Consider the following 19334-nt stretch of genomic DNA (forward strand, 5'->3'; position numbering starts at 1 on the left):
GTGTATGGTCCTACACATCCTGACTGCTCCTTCTGGCCAATTGCTACACAAAAGTGTGTCCAATTCTAGAGATATCTTTTCATACTAGGAGGCGATTGTAACCAAGTTATAGACCCATTTCTTGACCGTCGATCTCGAGTTCGGTTTATTCCTACTAAGACCCACAAACATTTTATCAATACCATTTCCCAAGCACATCTCATTGACTCCTGGAGACTCTCCCATCCTGAATCTTTAAGACTTCTCCTTCTTTCTCCTCCTCATGCTTCTCTTTCCCGCTTAGATTATATCTTTCTCTCTCAATCCCTCTCCCAAAATCTTCTCTCTTCCTCTATAGAACCTATTGTTGTTTCTGACCATGCCCCAATAGTAACAGATCTTAATTTGCTCCCTTCGCATCCCAAATCCTCTCATTGGCGTTTTAATAACTTTCTCCTCCTAGACCGTCTCTTGTCCTCTTCTTTTCGCTCTTTTGCAACTGAATTCTTTGACCTTAATTGTACTCCCAACTCATCTCCACATATCCTATGGGATTCCTTAAAAGCTACTGCAAGGGGCTTTATCATTGATTTTGTCTCCCAAAAAAAGAAATGCTTTATTCAACAACGTAAATTCACTTTGGCACATATCAAGCTTTTAGAACACAAATTTTACACTTCCTCGAAACAATTCGTTCCACCAGAATTAATCTGTTCTAAACTTGCTTTTAATAAGACCAATACTGATAATGCGTCCTCTGTGCTTTTGAGTTGTAGTGCTCGATATTATGGTCGTAACAAGGCAGGGAAGCTATTGTCAAACTATCTCAAAACACGCAAAGATCATACCCTCATAGATGCTATCTATTCCTCTAATGACTCTTCTACACAAAGACCAGACATTCGTGATGAATTCAAAGTCTTCTATCAAAATCTTTACACTCCAGAATCGCCTCCTTCTTCTTCTGCCATCCAGGAATATCTTGATAAAATTCCTCCCCCCTCTTCCTCCCATCTTAATCTTCCTGCTCCTGAATCAGATTTATCCCTGACAGAATTATCCACTGCCCTAGATTCTCTCACCAAAGGCAAGACCCCTGGCCCAGATGGTTTTTCTGTTGAATTCTACTTGCACTTTTCTGACCTCTTACTTCGATAACTTTTAACACTCTTCCATTCGTTTTATTTAAATGGTAGAACAGAAGGTACCTTTCAGGAAGCAACCATTTATTTGATTCATAAAGAAGGTTGTGATCCTAAATATTGAAAAAACTATCGACCGATATCTTTAGTAAATGTTGATTATAAATTGTTTGCTAAAGTGCTTGCTCTTCGTTTAGATCCTCTAATGTCTCATCTTATTGGGAAGGAACAGTGTGGGTTTGTCAAAGGACGGCATACCTCTGATAACTCTCGACTTTTCCTTAATGTCCTCAACAAAGTTCCCTCTTTATCTACCTCTCTAGCGGCCATATCTGTTGATGCAGAGAAGGACTTTGATAGATTAGATTGGGCTTTCTTATTTGCCTCGTTACAATGGCATGGTTTTGGCCCCAAACTGATTTCACTTATTTCTCTGTTATATTCTGCCCCCAGGGCCTCGGTATTAGTAATGGCCGTATCTCATCTTATTTTCCTCTTCAACGCGGAGTTCGTCAAGGATGTCCTTTATCCCCTCTTCTTTTTGTCCTCGCTCTCGAACCCTTCTTGTCTTCTATCCATAATAATGATTCTATTTCTGGCTTTCCTTTTGGGGACCAACAACTTAAGCTCTCCGCTTACGCAGGTGACATCCTTTTATTTGTCTCTGATCCTGACACTTCCATCTCTCCTTTGCTATATGAATTTGAATCCTTTTCCCAGGTCTCTGTATACAAGATTAACTTTGACAAAACAGAAATACTTTCCCTCACTAAATTTTGTCTTGCTCATTCTTTCTCGTCCACTGGTTTTGCCTGGAAGGACTCCAAAATTAAATACTTAGGCTTATGGTTTTCCAATTCTATTGCTTCTTCGATTAACCTAAACATGACTGCTGTTTTGTCTCGTATTAATAAATTACTTTCTTCCTGGAATCCTCTTTCTCTCTTGGTGGGGTCGATAAGACTCAATTAAAATGATGATTACCCATATTTTAATTTATATACTTTCTATGCTTCCTGTCCATATTACTGCCATATATATATGAAACGTATTGATTTATGTCTTTCTACATTTCTTTGGAAGAATAAAATTAAAATCTAGAATTGCCCACTCTTCTCTTCGTAAGAATAAATGTAATGGTGGCGTGAACTTTCCAGATTTTCGCCTTTATCATAAATACTTTTCTCTTCGTCAAGCCTCAAAATGGCTCTTATCTGAACTTTCCCCTTTCACTCCTCTCTGGTTATCCATTGAACAAGCTCTATTACCACCATTTTCCTTTAAGGGAGTAATGGCTTTTTCTGTCAAAACCTCCCATATATCCTCACCCCTGTTTAGACATACTTGTTCTCTTCTAAAACCTTTAGCTTTATCGAACCCCCTTTCTCGTGAGACCTACCTGGATTGTCCTATTTGGCACAATTCTCTCATTCTTCTCAATAACAGACCCATCTTCTGGAACTCGTGGAGGTCAAAGAATATCATATGGATTAAACACCTTTTTAATGGTCTCTCGCCATGTTCCTTTCCCGAATGTCAAGCCTCATTCCACTGTCCTCGTTCCTTTTTACATAAATTCACAACTCTCATGGCAATTATTCTTGATGTATATAATTCTCTTCCTCCCTCACCTTCTACTGATTCCCAAGACTCTCTGCTTAAACTTCTCCTTTTTTCACCCAAAGCCTCTCTTATATATAAATATTTCTTAGCCCCCAATCGAAATTCAGTCAAATCCAAATTGGAACTTTCTTGGGAATCTGATCTATGATGCGAATGGACCATCTGTTTCTGGGACAAACTTTGGTTTAGATCCTTAAAAATTTCTCGTTCTGCCTCTCTTACTCAATCTATGTTTTTTCTCTATCACAGACTTTATCTTACCCCTGCTTCCATGGCTCATTTCTCTCCTAACTCAGGCTCTCATTGATGGACCAGTGGCTCCTCTGACGCTAACCTCATGCATCTTCTTTTTCTCTGTTCCTCGGTCTCCAAATTTTGGAAATACGTTTCATCCTATATCTCTCGTATCTTTAAACGTTCTATCTCTTATTCCATTCCCGTACTGTTTACTGGAAAACTCTCCGACTCTTTATCTATGCCTTCTCATAATCATGGTCTTTTCGCTCTCATGATTGCTCTGGCCTTTCAACACATTTCCCTCAATTGGAAAACTCTCAATAATCTTTCTCTACAACACTGGTGGAATAGTCTTTGCCACTTTCATAGACTTGATGTTGCCTTTGCCTCCTCCTGTAAACCGACACTTACTAGATAACTTTTTTGGCTGCCCCTTACTACTTATTTAGATCAGATTGTTCTAAAACATCACTCCTCCCTCAATTCTGAAAATGTTAAACCTCCTTGAATACCCGCTCTCTGTTCTCTCTCTCTATCATCCAAATTGATTTGTTTTATCTTATTAACTGATCAATGATTTGTTCACATCTCACTGTGTTACATAATGTAATATGCATTCTTCTTTTATATTATGTTAATATTCTCCCTTTCCTTCCTCCCTCCCCCCCTTCCTATCCCTATTCCATATACAATCTTTAAAATAGCTTTTATTTCTTTTATTATACTAGCCTTTTCTTTTGTTGTAATTTTGTTTCAGTATTTGTTTTCTTGCTGGTATTTTTTGCACATTTTTCTGTCCAATAAAGCTTTTCAAACATAAAAAAAGAGATGGCTTGCTATAGCACTGGTAGTTGCTAAACTTTGTGAAACTGGATGACGGCTACACCGCTGGCTGATGCATAATAGCTGGGAACATTGATTTTATTGAGCCAGCCATGTTAATTTTTCTTTTCTATCAGCTCAGGTAACCTAATATTGGGAGAGTGAGGTTACCTAGTGATGCATTGGTAGATTGAGAATATGTTATATTTTCCACCTTAGTGAAGTGAATCATGCCAAATGTGTAGTATGTTTGTATCATCTTCTTGGAAGGTTCCATAAGTATGTTCATTTGAAAATCGAAAATACAAATCCAAAACTAACAAGCAATTTTGTGATTTATCATCCATATAAGTGAAAAGACTGTTCTGAACGTATTTACCCACCGTCAGTAATCTGGTAATTATGTTTAACATGCAATGTCCACAGATTTTGCAAACTGTGGCTCGACCTCAGAGATCAGAGGATTCTGGAAACAGCTTTCCATCCTCACTGCTCTCACCTGCAAATGTTTCTGTGCTTGGGCTGATCCCTGCTAGTCTTTTCGAGGTACCAAAATCTGAGATCTTGAGTACACCACTGTAGGTGTTAATTAAAACGTTATCGCCCTACAGAAAAACACAAAGAAGAGCTTCAGTACATTATAGAATTGATAACTAGAAAGTGGCACCACACTTCACCTCCCACCTACAACACACATTCCGTTGATCCCACCCTCAGGCAATATTACAACAGTAATAAGACATCTGCTGTTGCACCTCATTCCAAAGCTGCTGTACCACATAAAGATCTGCCAATGCACCACAACTGGTACACACATGTATGGAAGCTACAAAAGCCTTCCTCTATATCTTAAATATTTTTAAGGAATGCAAAAAATGTCAGGCTCCCCCATACTGCCTTGAGTTTACTCAAACAATTAGGATTTAGTCGAGGCATTCAAGGCCTTTTGCCACAAACGTAAAATACAAATTATGCACCACAAAAAGAAACTGCATTCCTGCATGCCCCTTCATTCAGGTAAGATGACAATAGATGGATTACGTTACTTACCATGTAAGCATCTGTTCTTGGCATGTAGTGCTGTAGATTCATATGCTTTGCACAAGTCTGCTATCTAGTGTTGGGCTTGGATGATTACAAGTTGTTTTTGTTCCAAGACGTTTTCTTCGAGTCACAAGGATGTGTGACCACTTCGCTTGGTAATACTGCGCATGGTCATCAACGCCATCTTCAGATTGTTTTGCCGTGGGTAGGTAAGAATGCTGCATATGTAAGCAATGAGATATCCATGCATTAATATGTAATAAAGTCTATGAACTGCAACTTACACAAGATTTTGGGGAGGAGGGCTGGCGCATGTGAATCTACAGCACTACATGCCAAGAAAAGATGCTTACAGTGTAAGTAACAATTTGTTTGAGGCATGTGTGCTGTAGATACACATGCTTTGCATAGACGGTAAAGCAGTCCCTCTCCCTAAGCAGTGATTAACATGTGGGGGTTGCAGTCTTAAGTACTGCCTGATCAACACTGGCTTGTTGTTGTGCAAATACATCCACACAATAATGTTTTGTGAAGGTGTGTGGAGTTGACCATGTTGCTACTTTGCAAATATCAGTAATTGGAATGGTCCCTAAGAAAGCCTTAGAAGCTCAAACTTTTCTAGACGAATGGGCTTTTGGTGGAGCAAGTAAACGTTCAGCTTTTGCATAGCATGTTGGATACATTGAACTATCCATCTTGAAATGCAAGATTTTTACATTGCTTTTCCCATACGCGGAGGTGCAAAGGCAACAAAGAATTGTTTCGTTTTACTAAATGATTTAGTACCGTCAATGCCCTTTTAACATCTAAAGTGTTTAATGCCCTTTCTGCAACTGTGTTTGGTTGCGGAAAAAAAAGAGGTAAATCAATGGATTGACTAAAATGGAAATTGGACACTACTTTGGTAGGAATTTAGGGTTGGCTCTAAGCACTACCATATTTTACATGGAGTTTTTACAGGGAGTTTTATAAAGCGCTCAGCTACTCGGGCAGAGTGTCCCGGCGCTATCAGACCTAGAGAACAGAAATAGAGAAACCAACAAGGTTATTGTCCAAACAGCCATGTTTTAAGCTCTTTCCTAAATCTGAGGAGGATATCTATCTTCCGAAGAGATAGAGGAAGTTTGTTCCAAAGTTGAGGTGCCAGACGCTTGAACGAGCGACCGCCAATGCGAGCTCGCCTAATTGCCGGAACCATAGCCAATGCTAACGAGGCAGAACATAGTGATCTGGGAGGAAGGTAGAAACCTATTCTTTTCCTAAGATATCGGGTGCCAGTACCATGGAGGGCTTTAAAAACCATGGTAAAGGTCATATCCCTATGTAGTTGAAAGAAAGTCTCTTCTAGAGTGAACGCCTGAATTTTACTGACTAGACCCTCGGTCTAGGTCCACTCTCTCCACGCAGCTCCGTTGTGCCGTCTCTTGCCTCCAGACCCCAACCTCCTCCTTGGGAGGTTCGAGGCTGCTGGCCGCTTCTTCGCCTGCTGCCCGCTCCAACTGGGACCAAACTGCCTGCAACCACCGTAACCTTTCTCAGCCATTTTTTCCTTAATTTTTTTCCCCAATTGTACCAATGTTATTGTGCCTATCTGTGTCTTGCTCTGATTCCACCACTGTTTTAATTTTGTCGTGCCTGCCTCTTCCTTTCGCTGCTGCCCCTCCCCCCCCGGAATTTCCCCGCTCCCGCCTCCCAGCCTCTCCTCCCTCCCACCTCCCCTACTTAATAGCGGCCAATGCGCGGTCGAGCAGCGGATGCGTGCAATGGGTGCGCCGCCGGAGCGCCAGCGCTGCTCCAAAGGCAAGCCCGTCTGTGCCCGTCCGCGGCCAGCGCCAGGAACCCTGGAGCCCCACTACCCATCGATACAACACCACCCTCCTCGCACTCAGCCGTGGAAGACTTAGAGAATGCCAAGGCCCACTGAACATGACCCACAGCCTGTTGTCCTGCCTCCACTGCAACCAGACCCTCACCACCACCCCGGCCTCCAACACCGCCGATGTCAGGACAGGCGACACCTTAAAATGCATCCACCTCAACGTACACTCCGTACACAAACACACCATGGGAATCTGGAACCTACTCAACTCTCTCTCGCCTGACATCGCCTTCTTCACAGAGACCTGGACCAAGGCATTCTACGCCCCCAACATCAGCACCTCCATCACAGACCGATACAAGATCCAGAGGAAAGACTGCCCCAACTACCCAGGAGGGGGCTTCGCCTTCGCCCACAAGAGCACCCTCCGCCTCACCACCTTCAGCAAACCTTCCCCTCCGCCGCACACCTGCACTTCCAGATCCAGACCACCCCCAAAGCCACACTCCGAGGAACCCTCATCTACAGACCCCCTGGCCCGAACACCCTTCGCTACCACCATCACCAACTTCATAGCACCCCACACCATCGCCTCAACAAACTACATACTCATTGGAGACCTGAACTTCCACGTCGACAACCCCAGCGACCCCCAACTCCACTATCCTTCGTGACAACCTCGCCAGCATCGGACTTAAACAACTCGTCAACACACCGACCCACAGAGCAGGACACACCCTCGACCCCATCTTCGCTGCAGGAAGCATGGTAAAATTCAGCCACACAACACAGCCGCCATGGACCGACCAAAACTGCGTACACTTCGCCATCAACAAACCCAAGGCACCCAAACCAGCCACACGCCCACCAAGCATTAACAGGAGCAAGGTTACCAGCGAGCAACTTATCTCCAATCTCAACTGAGACAACCACACCTGGGCACCCAACGCAAACGACGCAGCCAGAGAACTCCACACATGGATCTCCAACTGCCCAGACGAGCTCGCCCCGCTACACAACCCCGACAGACAACGCCCCAGGAAAGCCGCCTGGTTCCCCAACCCTCTCCAAGAAACCAGACGCACTTGCAGACGCCTGGAGAAGAACTGGATGTAAGAACCTGGCTCTATATATACTACACCAAAATGAGGTATAGTGTGTATAGAGTCCGAGTGACCCCAGACGTAGGCAGAGGTTAAAGTTAGATTTCACACACTCAATAACTGAACTCTAGGCCAATTGTGTTTGTATAAAAATATATACTGTTTTATTTTTAGAACCAAGCAAGCCTGGCACAGGGAAGCATTACATGCTTTTCAGTAATACGTTACGACATATAGAACAGTTTGAAAATGCAATAGCAATTGTACTTTGTTTGATTTACAGGGGGTGCAGTAAGTTGCAACATTTAGCAAATACAGTACATTGAAATGAATAGGCTTTTTCAGTAAATTACAGGTTAAGTTACTTTGTACATTACTTTTCTTACTCAGTGCTGGATACCTGTATGCAGCACTGGGACATTTCATGTAAACACGTAAGTAAATACGTTTTCGTTATTTGTGCGATTTTTAAAGAATATTTTTAGATTTTAAAACTCTACACTTAGAAACTTTTTGAAAGAAAATTGTCAATGTTATCCTACGGAGGAAAAACAAGTTAACAGATCACTGGTAAGTAATCAACTGTGGGAGTTAAGGTTCTGGGATTAGACTCAGGGGTCCCCCAGGGTCAGTGATACAATGCTGTTGCACCCTCAGCAGCACAAGTGCAGCCGGGTGCAGTGTGTTGAGGCCCAATGTTATTCAAAAGTGGGATAGGGGGCCTATGGTTGGTGGCTGCTGGCAAGCAGGCCACTGGGTTGTGGGAGCAAAGCTCTTAGGGTTAAGGTCAGGGCAAATGGGGAAACAAAGAAGCACAAAAGATGCACCCTCAGTGACACTGGGGCGGCTGGGTGCAGAGTGTTGTTTCAATGTCGGGCGCCCTGTTTTCTATGGCGAACCTCCGGTTTGCAAAAGCACTGCAGGCAGGGAGACGAAGGACTTCTGGGTGCAACCACCACTTTGAGAGGTAAGTTTGGAAGCTAAGGTTGGTTATGCACCATTGGTTTGGGCACACAAGGCCGTGGGGCGTTGGGTGCAGGGGTGCCTCTTCGGGTCGGATATTCTTACCAGTTCATAGTCGCGGTTAGGAAGGCCTTCTGGATTTAGGCTGCAGGCATTGGCTAGAGGCTTCAGGCAGGTCAGGGGTCGCCGGATCTCGGGTCAGGATCGCCGGGGTAACCACCTCGTCATGTTTTTCCACTCGTGCTCGTGACGGGTTCAGCAGGTGCAGAGTGGGCTGGATCCGCAGTCTCCGGCTGGTGCCAGAAGCTGCAGTTTGAAGAAATCAGGTGTTCACAGGAGATGCAGTCTTTAGAAGTGAAGGCAGGCAGGTCCTCCAGGTTTCTTGTGGTTGCTGGCTGCAGGACACACCGGGATTTTGCAGGAGCAGGTTTGAGGGGGAGACAGGCCGGTAGGGCTGGGGCCTAGTCAGTTGGCTTCGTCCTCTTGTTAGCTCTGCACGGCTCTTCAGTCCTTCTTATCTTCTTTCACGTTTCTTGTCTGGATCTGAGAAAGAAAGGTTCAGGGTGCCCCCTAAATACTAGATTTAGGGGTGTTACAGGTAGGAAAGGGCAGGGACCAATGGGTCCTTCCCTGGGCTGGGTACACCCCCTATCATGCCACCCTCCAGTGGAGCCTGTCCCTGGTTGGCTGGGTCCCCCCATTCTCAAGATGGCGGGGACTCGAGGTTGTGCTTCACCTCACCTCCCCCACCTGAGGGGTGGAGTTTGCAGAGCTGGGCACACCTCTCTTCCTCACTTGTTTTTCCGGCCGTTTCTCCTGCCCAAAGTGGGGGTAGAACCAGTGGGGACAAGTTGCTGAAAGCATCAATTGATCTAGAGAGGCTCACAAAGGTGGCATGCCTTTGAAGCCTCTCCTTCGTGAACCCTGCCCATCCAGGATGTGCATTGTTTCAGGTCCCCCCCCCCCCCCCGCCCCCCCGAGACCAGCAGGCTCTCGACCCAGGGGTCCAGAAACATGTCTGTTGGTGGCAGCCTAGGCAGCCACTCAGTAAGTTTACTAGGAGTTGCTTGGGTTTCAGGGGGCATTTCTAAGATGCCCTCTGTTGTGCATTTCACATTAAATTCCACACTGGCATCAGTGTGGGTTTAATGTGCTGAGAAGTTTGATACCAAACTTCCCAGTTTTCAGTGTAGCCATTATGGTGCTGTGGAGTTCATAATGACAAACTCTCAGCACCAAATACTCTTAATGGCAGCACTGCACTTACAGTGCCCATGAATGGACTTGGGCTCTGTAGGGGTACAGAGCTCATGCACCTGTACCCTCACCACTGGCATAGGGCACCCAGCTAGAGGGGTGACTGATGTATGCCAGGGAAGTGGTTTGGGGGCATGGTACACAGGGATGTGTGCCATGTCAACTCTTCGCTTTGTTCTGCACTAAGACACACAGCCTGCAAAGGCAGTGTAACGGTGTAAAGGTACAGGGCTTCTAAGGGTGGCACAATAAGTGCTGCAGCCCTTAGAGGTCTTTCCTGGTCACAGTGCCTTGGGTACCTGTGGTACCATTTACCAGGGGCTGACCTGTGGCCAGAGATGCCAATTGGGTTAGTTTTAGGGAAAGAACACATGCCCTGGGAACCTGATTGGAACCTCGACCTGTACCAATCCGGATTCCGAAGTAACCACAGCAAAGAGACTGCCCTACTCGCCGCCACAGACGACATCTGCACCCTCCTGGACAAAGGCTACTCAGCATCCCTCATCCCACTTGACCTATCGGCGGCCTTCGACACTGTCTCCCACCTCACACTAGTCGCCGGACTACACAACACAGGCATACAAGGAAAAGCCCTGGACTGGATCCGATCATTCCTCACCGGAAGAAGCCTAAGGATCAGACTCCCACCCTTCCTCTCCGACCCCATGAAAATCACTTGCGGAGTCCCACAGGGTTCATCACTGAGCCCCACCCTCTTCAACATCTACATGGCCCCCCTCGCAGCCATCGTCCGACAACACGGCCTCAACATCGTATTCTACGCTGACAACACCCAGCTCATCCTCTCCCACACCAAAAACCCCACCACTGCCAAACTCAACTTCCAGAAAGGAATGCAAAACGTCGCAGTCTGGATCACCAACCGCTGCCTGAAGCTCAACGCTGAGAAGACAGAAGTCCTCGTCCTCGATACCACCCCTTCTACATGGGACAGCACCTGTTGGTCGAGCGCCCTCGGAATCCCACCTACCCCCTCAGACCACGCCAAGAACCTCAGCATCGTAGTCGACTCATCACTCGCCATGAACCGACAGGTCAACGCCGTCACCTTCAGCTGCTTCTACACCCTCTGCTTCCTTCGCAAGACCTTCAAGTGGATCCCCCTGAGTCAAGGAAGACAGTCACCCAAGCACTCTTCACCAGCAGGCTGGACTATGGAAACGCACTCTACGACGGCATCAATAAGTCCCTACTCCACAAACTCCAGACAGAACACCGCCGCCAGACTCGTCCTCGGCATCCCCAGACACTAACACATCAGCCATCACCTACGAAGTCTCCACTCGCTCCCCGTGGAGAAAAGAGTCACTTTTAAAATCCTCACTCACGCCTACAAATGCCTACACGACAACGGACCCAAAAACCACGACAGAATCAACTTCCACGTACCCAAAAGAAACCTCCGATCTTCCAACCTCGCAATGGCCGAAACCCCGCACATCCACAGAGCCGGAGCAGGTGGAAGATCCTTCTCTTAAATTGCAGCCAAGACCTGGAACGAGCTACCGGCAGACATCAGACGCGCCCCCTCCCTGAACACCTTCAGGAAGGGCCTCGAGACCTGGCTCTTCAGCTAAACAGATCTGCGGACCCCCCCCTCAGCGCCTTGAGACCCTCATGGGTGAGTAGCGCGCTTACAATACCCTGATTGATTGATTCTAAGAGAAGGAAAATGCTACTTACCAGTATGCATCTGTTCTTGGCATGTAGAGCTGCAGATTTCTACACTTTGCATTGGATCGCCACCTGGTGTTTGGCTCGGATGATTGCATGTTGTTGTCGTCTTGGAAGAAGTCTTTGTAGTCACAAGATAGGTGACTCCTCCCTTGGACGATAGTGCGCATGGGCATCGGTTACATCCTTAGATTGTTTTTCGCCATGATGGGAAATGATGGAGTTAGTAGAAAGAAAAAAAGAAAGAAAGTCCATGCGTGTATATCTAATTAAGATAAATCTCGAACAGATACAGGTCCCGGGGAGGTGGGAGGGCATGTAGAAATCTGCAGCTCTACATGCCAAGAGCCGATGCATACTGGTAAGTAGCATTTTCCGTTCGAGGCGTATGAGCTGCAGATTCTACACTTTGCATCGATTGTGCAGCAGTGTCTCCCCTAGTGGTGGTCCCCTTATCTGTTGCAGTAGTGTGAAAGAGAGCTTTGAGGACAGCTTGGCCTACTGCAGCTTGCTGCTTGGCTTGCACATCAACACAATAGTGTTTAGTGAAGGTGTGTGTTGTAGACCATGTTGCTGCCTTGCAGATGTCTTCTAGGGGAATTTTCCCTAAGAAAGCCATGGAGGCTCCTAGTTTGCGTGTGGAGTGCGCTCTAGAAGGAACTGCTAATGTGCGTTTTGCCTTGTAATAGCATATTTGTATACATTTAACAACCCACCTTGCAATTCCTGATTTAGAAATGGGGTTGCCTTTATGCAGTGTAGAGAAAGCTACAAATAGTTGCTTTGTTTTGCGAAAGGATTTTGTCCTATCAATGTAACAGAGAAGAGATATTTTGACATCTAGTGTGTGTAGAACTCTCTCTGCTACAGAGTCTGGGTTTTGAAAAGCACTGGTAACTCTACAGATTGGTTTAGATGAAAAGGAGTAATTACTTTAGGAAAGAATTTAGGATTAGTCCTTAGAACCACTTTGTTACGGTGTAATTGTAAGAATGGTTCTAGTATAGTGAAAGGTTGAATCTCTTCTAAGAGAGGTAATAGCAATGAGGAAAGCTGTTTTCCATGTGAGAAATTGCAGTTCACATTTGTGTAAAGGTTCAAAAGGGGGTCCCATGAGCCTGGTAAGAACAAGGTTTTAGGTTCCACACTGGAGAGGGTGGTAACCTAGGAGGAATAATTATTTTTAATCCCTCCATAAAAGCTTTTATTGCTGGTACTCTAAACAACGACATATGTTGTCTGTTTTGTAGGTATGCTGCAATGGCTGCAAGTTGTAATCGTACAGAAATATGCCAGATCACATCTCTGTAAATGGAGAAGGTAACGGATGATATTTTGGATGCAAGCATCCAAAGGATCAATTTGATTATTAGTGCAGTAAATGGCAAATCATTTCAATTTAGCAGCATAGCAAGCTCTAGTAGTAGGTCTTCTGGCTTCTTTAATGATATTCATACAGTCTGGTGGCAGGTTAAGGTCACCAAACTCGAAGACTTCAGGAGCCAGATCGCCAGATTCAGTTGACTTGGATCTGGATGCCTGATGTCTCCATGGTTCTGTGTTCGCATGGATGGTGTCAGAGATAGTTATTGGTGTGGAACTAGAGAAAGTTCAGCAGTGTGGTGAACCCCAGTTCGCGTGCCCATGTGGGAGCTACCAGGATCAGTTTGAGAGACTGTTGTCTGAGCTTGCGTACCACTAGTGGTATTAGTGGGATTGGCGGAAAAGCGTACGGAAATCTGCCTGAGCAGTTCATCCATATCGCATTGCCCTTGGACAACGGGTGTGGAAACCTGGCGGCGAAGGTTGGGCATTTTGCGTTTTTGTGTGTGGCAAACAGGTCTATGTCTGGATGACCCCCCTTGTGAAATGGTTGAAGAACTTGCAGATGTAGTTCCCATTCGTGAATCTGTTGTGTCTGTCGACTTAACAGATGGGCTATCTGATTGTGAACTCCTGGAAGGTGTTCTGCAAGCAGATATATCTTTTGTGGAATGGCCCATCTCCAAATGTTTTGTGCGAGCTGGGACAACTGCAGGGAATGTGTGCCTCCTTGTTTTTGTATGTAGTACATGGCTGCCATGTTTTCCGTCCGGATTAAGACAGCTTTGTTTCGCATGTGCACTTGAAATGACTTTAGTGCTAGGAAAATTGCCAGCAACTCTAGGTGATTGATGTGAAGCACCTTTTGTGGAGCGGTCCTTCTTCCCTGAGTTGTGTGGTGGAGCAGATGTGCTCCCCATCCTGTCAGGGATGCGCCCGTTGTCAGTGCTATCTTTGGAACTGGCGCCAGGAACGGCCGCCCTCTGGACAAGTTTTTGGTGTTCCACCACTGCAGAGAGCGATGTGTGCAGCTGTCCACCAACGCCAGGTCTGTTAGTTGTCCTTGTGCCTGATTCCACTTATGTGCTAGACATTCCTGCAATGGGCACATTTGCAGTCTTGCATATGGTACAATAAAAATGCAAGATGCCATCATGCCTATTAACTGCATGAACACTCTGGCTGGGAGAGATAATCTGCTGTTGTGTATCCTGGCTGGGCTGGGATAAGCTAGAGCTGTATTGGTGTTTATGGTAGCTCCTAGGTATTGATGTACATGAGAGTGCTGGAGATGTGACTTGGTGTAGTTGATTGTAAACCCCAAGTCGTGCAGTGTTTGAATTGTTTTAGATGTTGTGAGAAAGTGCCATATTTCTTGCATTGGTATGCCCCCACTTTTTTCTGAATGTGCTTTGACTGAGTGTGCCCTGGGCTCCTGCCAAACAGGTACCCAGGGCCTGTGTTTCTTACCTAAAACTGTGTTGAAACTAAAACCCAATTGGCATCTCTGGCCACCTGTCAGCCCCTAGTAAATGGTACCCTAGGTGCCCAGGCCATGGTGACCAGAGAAGACCCCTGAGGACTGGAGCACTTATTGTGCCACCCTCAGGGGCCCTGTACCCTGACACCCACACACTGCCTTTGCAGGCTGAGTGTCTAAGTACAGAACTAAACAAAGAGTTGACATGGCACACATCCCTGTGTGCCATGCCCACAGAACCCACTGCCCTGGCATACTTCAGTCACCACTCTAGCTGGGTACCCTTTGCCAGAGGTGTGGGCACAGATGCATGAGCCCTGTGCCCCTACAGTACCCATGGCCATTTCTGGGCACTGTAAGTGCAGTGATGACATTAAGAGTATATGGTACTGGGAGGTTGTCATTACAAACTCCACAGCACCAGAATGGCTACACTGAAGACTGACAAGTTTGGTACCAAACTTCTCAGCACATTAGACCCGCACTGATGCCAGTGTGGGATTTAATGTAAAATGCACCAGAGGACATCTTAGAGATGCCCCCTGAAAACCTAACCTACAATCCACTTCTGGGCTGAGTGGCTGCAGAGGCTGCCACACAGCAGACATATTGCTGGACCCCTGGGTGGAGAGCCCCCACTTCTCATGGGCCTGCAACAATGCACATCCTTGGCGAGGTGCTAGGTCTCCTCCCCCAGGATGGGCAGGGGGAAGCTTCAAAGGAATGTCGCCTCTGTGAGCTTCTCCAGACCATTTGCTGTACCCAGCAACTGGCCCCCACCAGTCCTGACCCTCACTCTGGCGGGAAGACTGGCGGGAAAAACTACGTCAGGAAGGGGGGGGGGTGCCAGCCTCTGCCAACCCCACCCCTCAGGTGGGGGAGACGAGGTGAAGCACAACCCCGGGCTCCGGCCATCTTGAAGATGGGGATCCCTGCCCAATCACAGCTAGGCTCCTGCCCCCCTCTCATAGGAAAGGAGCAGGCTAGGGGGTGTACCCACCCCAGGACAGGGACCTATTGGTCCCTGCCCTTTCCCTACCTGTAACACCCCTAAATTCAGTATTTAGGGGCTCCCTGAACCTTCCTTCCTCAGATCCCGATAAGAAAAGAAGAAAGAAGACCAAGAGGAAGAAGACCCGCCGTTCAGCTGCTAACAAAAGGACGACAACAACTGACTTAGCCCCAGCCCTACCGGACTGTCGATCCTGGAACCTGCTCCTGCCTAAATCCCGGCGACTCCTGCGGCCAGCACCTTGGGACACCCAGAGGACCTGCCTGCCTTGACCCTCTTAAAGACTGGGACTCCCATCAGCAGGGGCTCTGCTGCAACAACCCCCCTGGTGCCAGCCAGGAAGCTCCGGACCAACCCGCTCTGCACCCGCCGAGCCCAGACCGTGCCCTAGTGATCCAAGACCATGAGGACATCCCCCCCGGCGACTGGGACCCGAAGTCCAGTGCCCAAAGACCCTCCTCGACAAACCAGTCAAGGCCTGCAGACTCAGAACCAGGGACCACCCCAAACGCGACCAGCTGAGGGTAAGCTTTTCTGACACCCAAAGACACCCCTGCACCCGGCGCCCTACAGCCCGCTGTGCCTCCCTTAGGGGTACCTACCTGTGCGCCAAGATCCCAACTTACCTCTCGAAGTGCTTGTCGCCCCTGGAGAGTCTCCGCCCCCGAGCCTGCAGCCTTTGTTCCCTTTTTACCTTTTCCATTGGATAACATTGGGGGCCTAATGGCTCAAAAGCACCCTGCACCCAGCCGCCCGAGTACCGCTGGCTGTGCCACCTTTGACCTATCCTGCTTCGCCCTTTGCCCTGAGCAAGTGACCAGGGGCCCAGCTCCCACAACCGCATGGCCTGCTAGCCAGCAGCCACCAACTGGAGGCCCACTGTACCTCATTGGGCTTAACTACCTATGCACCCGGCCGCCCCAGCGCCGCTGAGGGTGAACCAACTGTACCTTCCTGACCCTGAGGGACCCCCGAGTCTATGCCCAGAACCACAACTTCACCAGTCGAGTACTCACCTGGAAGCCGGTAACTCACTTACCTGCCATTGGATAACATTGACTGGTTTGATTCGAAAAATCTTCTAAGTGTGAAGTTTTGGAAACTTAAAATATTCATATAAAATCAACCGAATTCCGAAGTACTCACCTGTGATCAGGAGAGAAGCTAGTACTGTACTTTGTAGCCCAGTACTGAACCGCTAAAGTAATCCTTACCGGGTTTACCAGTAACCTGAATTTTCTCCATATGAATCCATGGTCTGCTTTTCTATGAAATTTCTTCGAAGTGTCTACTTTTGAAAACTTGAAATATTCTTTAAAAAGCATACGAAATACTGAAATACAATTACTTACCTGTTTTAAGTTGAGACCCCAGTGCTGGACCCAGGAGCCCAGTACTGGATTACCAAAGTAACAAGATCGTACTTTACCTGCAACCTGAATTTTCTCCCATTGGAAAACATTGCCAGATTTCTGTTGAATAGTTTCTAAGTGTGAACTTTTAAAATAGCTTTATATTCCTGAAAAATCACTGCAATACCTAAAACTTTTTACTAAACTGTTTTCAGCTTAGACCCCAGGACTGAATCTAGGAGCCAGTCCTGGAACTACCAAAGTAATCTACAAAGTAATCGTTGAAGGGACTAAAGTGAATACAGGATGCCATCATGCCCAGACGTCTTAAAAAACATTTTAGTAGGAATTTGACTTCCTGTTTGAAACTGCTGTAGTAATGTTACTATGTTGTGTATTCTGTCTGAGTGTGGGTATGCCAATGCTAATTGTGTGTTGAGTATAGCCCCTAAGTACGACCGAGTTGCGGCTGGTAATAGATGAGACTTTTTGTGGTTGATGGTAAACCCTAGTTGATGTAGCAAATTTAGGGTATTTTTGAGTGTCTTGTTTGCAAAGATTAAAATTGTTTGCTTTGATTAGCCAGTCATCTAGATACGGTAAGACATGAATATTTTGTCCGCGAAGATATGCGGTTCCCACTGTTAGACATTTTGTGAATATTCTTGGTGCAGTGGTAATCCCAAAGGGCAAAATTTTGAACTAATAATGTTTTCCTTGAAATAGAAATATGAGGTATTTCCTGTGTGCAGGATATATTGGTAAATGGAAATGGGAATCTTTTAGATCTAAAGCCACCATGAGGTCCCCTTTTCATAATAATGGAATGATCTCTTGGAGAGTGACCATATGTTAGTGTTCTGATATGATATAATGTTTTAATGGTCTAAAAACGAGAATGGATCCCTTTTGAAATAGAGCGGTTATCTCTTATTGCAGAAAGACTTGATGTTGTGCAGATAGTTTGTGTCTGCGAGGCGGAATATTTGGAGGAGTTGTTATGAGCTCCTGACAATAACCATGTTGGAAAATGTCCAAAACTGGTGTGTTGTGATTGATTTACAATTGTTGAGAAATTATTGAAGACGACCCCCGACAAGTATTGTGTTCCGAGGGAATGGTAAGGAAGTCATTGCTTGTTATTGGAATTAGAGGACCGGGTATTGTTTCCTTTGACTCTTCCTTTGAAATTGCTTCCTCTATAAGAACCTCTGTAGAAGGTTCTAGATATAGAGGTTTGTCCCTGATTTTTGTACTGTGACCCAGAGGTAGCTGTTTTGGCAGCATGTTTGTAATTGGGCCTACGGAAACAACCACAATAGGTGTTAGTTTGTAGTGCTGCCATTGATTTTTCTACCTCAGTGTCCATTTTAATATTTTCACTTGAGGTCCGAAAAGATGTTCTTTATTGAATAGGAGATTTAGTATGGCTTGCTGCACTTCAGGCTTAAATCTTGACACCCTTAACCATGCGTGTCTGTGTAATAGGATGCTTGTGTTAATACCCCTAGCAGCGGAGTCGGCTGCTTCTAGTGCACATTTGATAGAATTCTTAGTAATACGTTTACCTTCATTTACTATTTGACCCCTTTTTCTATGCTCCTCTGGGAGGTGTTGGTGGAGCCCTCCATTTTGTCCCAGTGGTCCTGTCATACCTTGCAAACAAACCCTGGCTATTGACTATACGCCAATGATCAGCTGGTTGTTCAGCAACTATTTTACCATCTATGAGCTGGGATTCCTTTCGTTTGATACTACTAAAGATTCTGGGGTTAGTTGACCTTTAAAAAAGTTGGGGTCTGATGTTGCTGCCTTGAATTTTTTGTCAATGAGTGGAGTAATTATCTTTGCCTTGACTGGAATGTGAAAAACTTTGTGTGATTGACGTCACACCATTGGGTAAAGATATGTATTGTGTGCCTCTCTGCGCATTAGACAAAGTCTCAAACAGAACATCTTCCTCTATTGAGTCTTTATATAGAGGAAGGAGTAGTTTCTTACCTGTAACTCCAGTTCTGTAGTAGGGGTATCTCTGTTATAGTCATAATCTAGTGAATAGTCCTGCCCATGTGCGTGGACCCCGGAGCAATCAAAAATAATCTTTTAAGTCGTCTTCTTTGCAGTCCTGCATAGACACTTAAGAGAAAATTAAAGACAATAATGCAGCCTGTACCTACAAGGCTACACTGTCCAGTACTTCAACTAGAAATGCCAAGGATATTTTACCAACATCACATTTACCATAATGTGTCAAGTTCCATCCATAGAGAAACTTCCCCTTCACAAAAACCTTGGAATGATAGAGAGGAAGGGATGGACAGACAAGCCCCCATAGGCTGCCATTATATGTCTGGAAAAGGGATACCATGCCTTTAAGGAACTCTCCAGAGACCCTCGGTAACCCATGATGCACTGAAAACTCCTTTTACTTTCAGTTCTTTTTGAAGGTGCATAAAGCAAGTCCTGTAGCATACATTACA

At 46.0% G+C, this 19334-nt stretch overlaps 1 protein-coding gene across 2 annotated transcripts in view; it reads right to left on the minus strand.

Annotated features, from left to right (window-relative positions):
• LOC144823334 (mitogen-activated protein kinase kinase kinase 6-like) overlaps positions 1-19334 on the minus strand; it is a 1091718-nt gene that overhangs the window by 406224 nt on the left and 666160 nt on the right. For both annotated transcript variants that reach the window (XM_078681777.1, XM_078681776.1), the window contains exon 18: positions 4303-4408. In XM_078681777.1, coding sequence (XP_078537903.1) covers positions 4303-4408 — 106 coding nt within the window. The remainder of the gene's footprint in view (positions 1-4302; positions 4409-19334) is intronic.

This window comes from Lissotriton helveticus, chromosome 3_1, assembly GCF_964261635.1.
Source record: "Lissotriton helveticus chromosome 3_1, aLisHel1.1, whole genome shotgun sequence".
Lineage (NCBI taxonomy): Eukaryota > Metazoa > Chordata > Amphibia > Caudata > Salamandridae > Lissotriton > Lissotriton helveticus.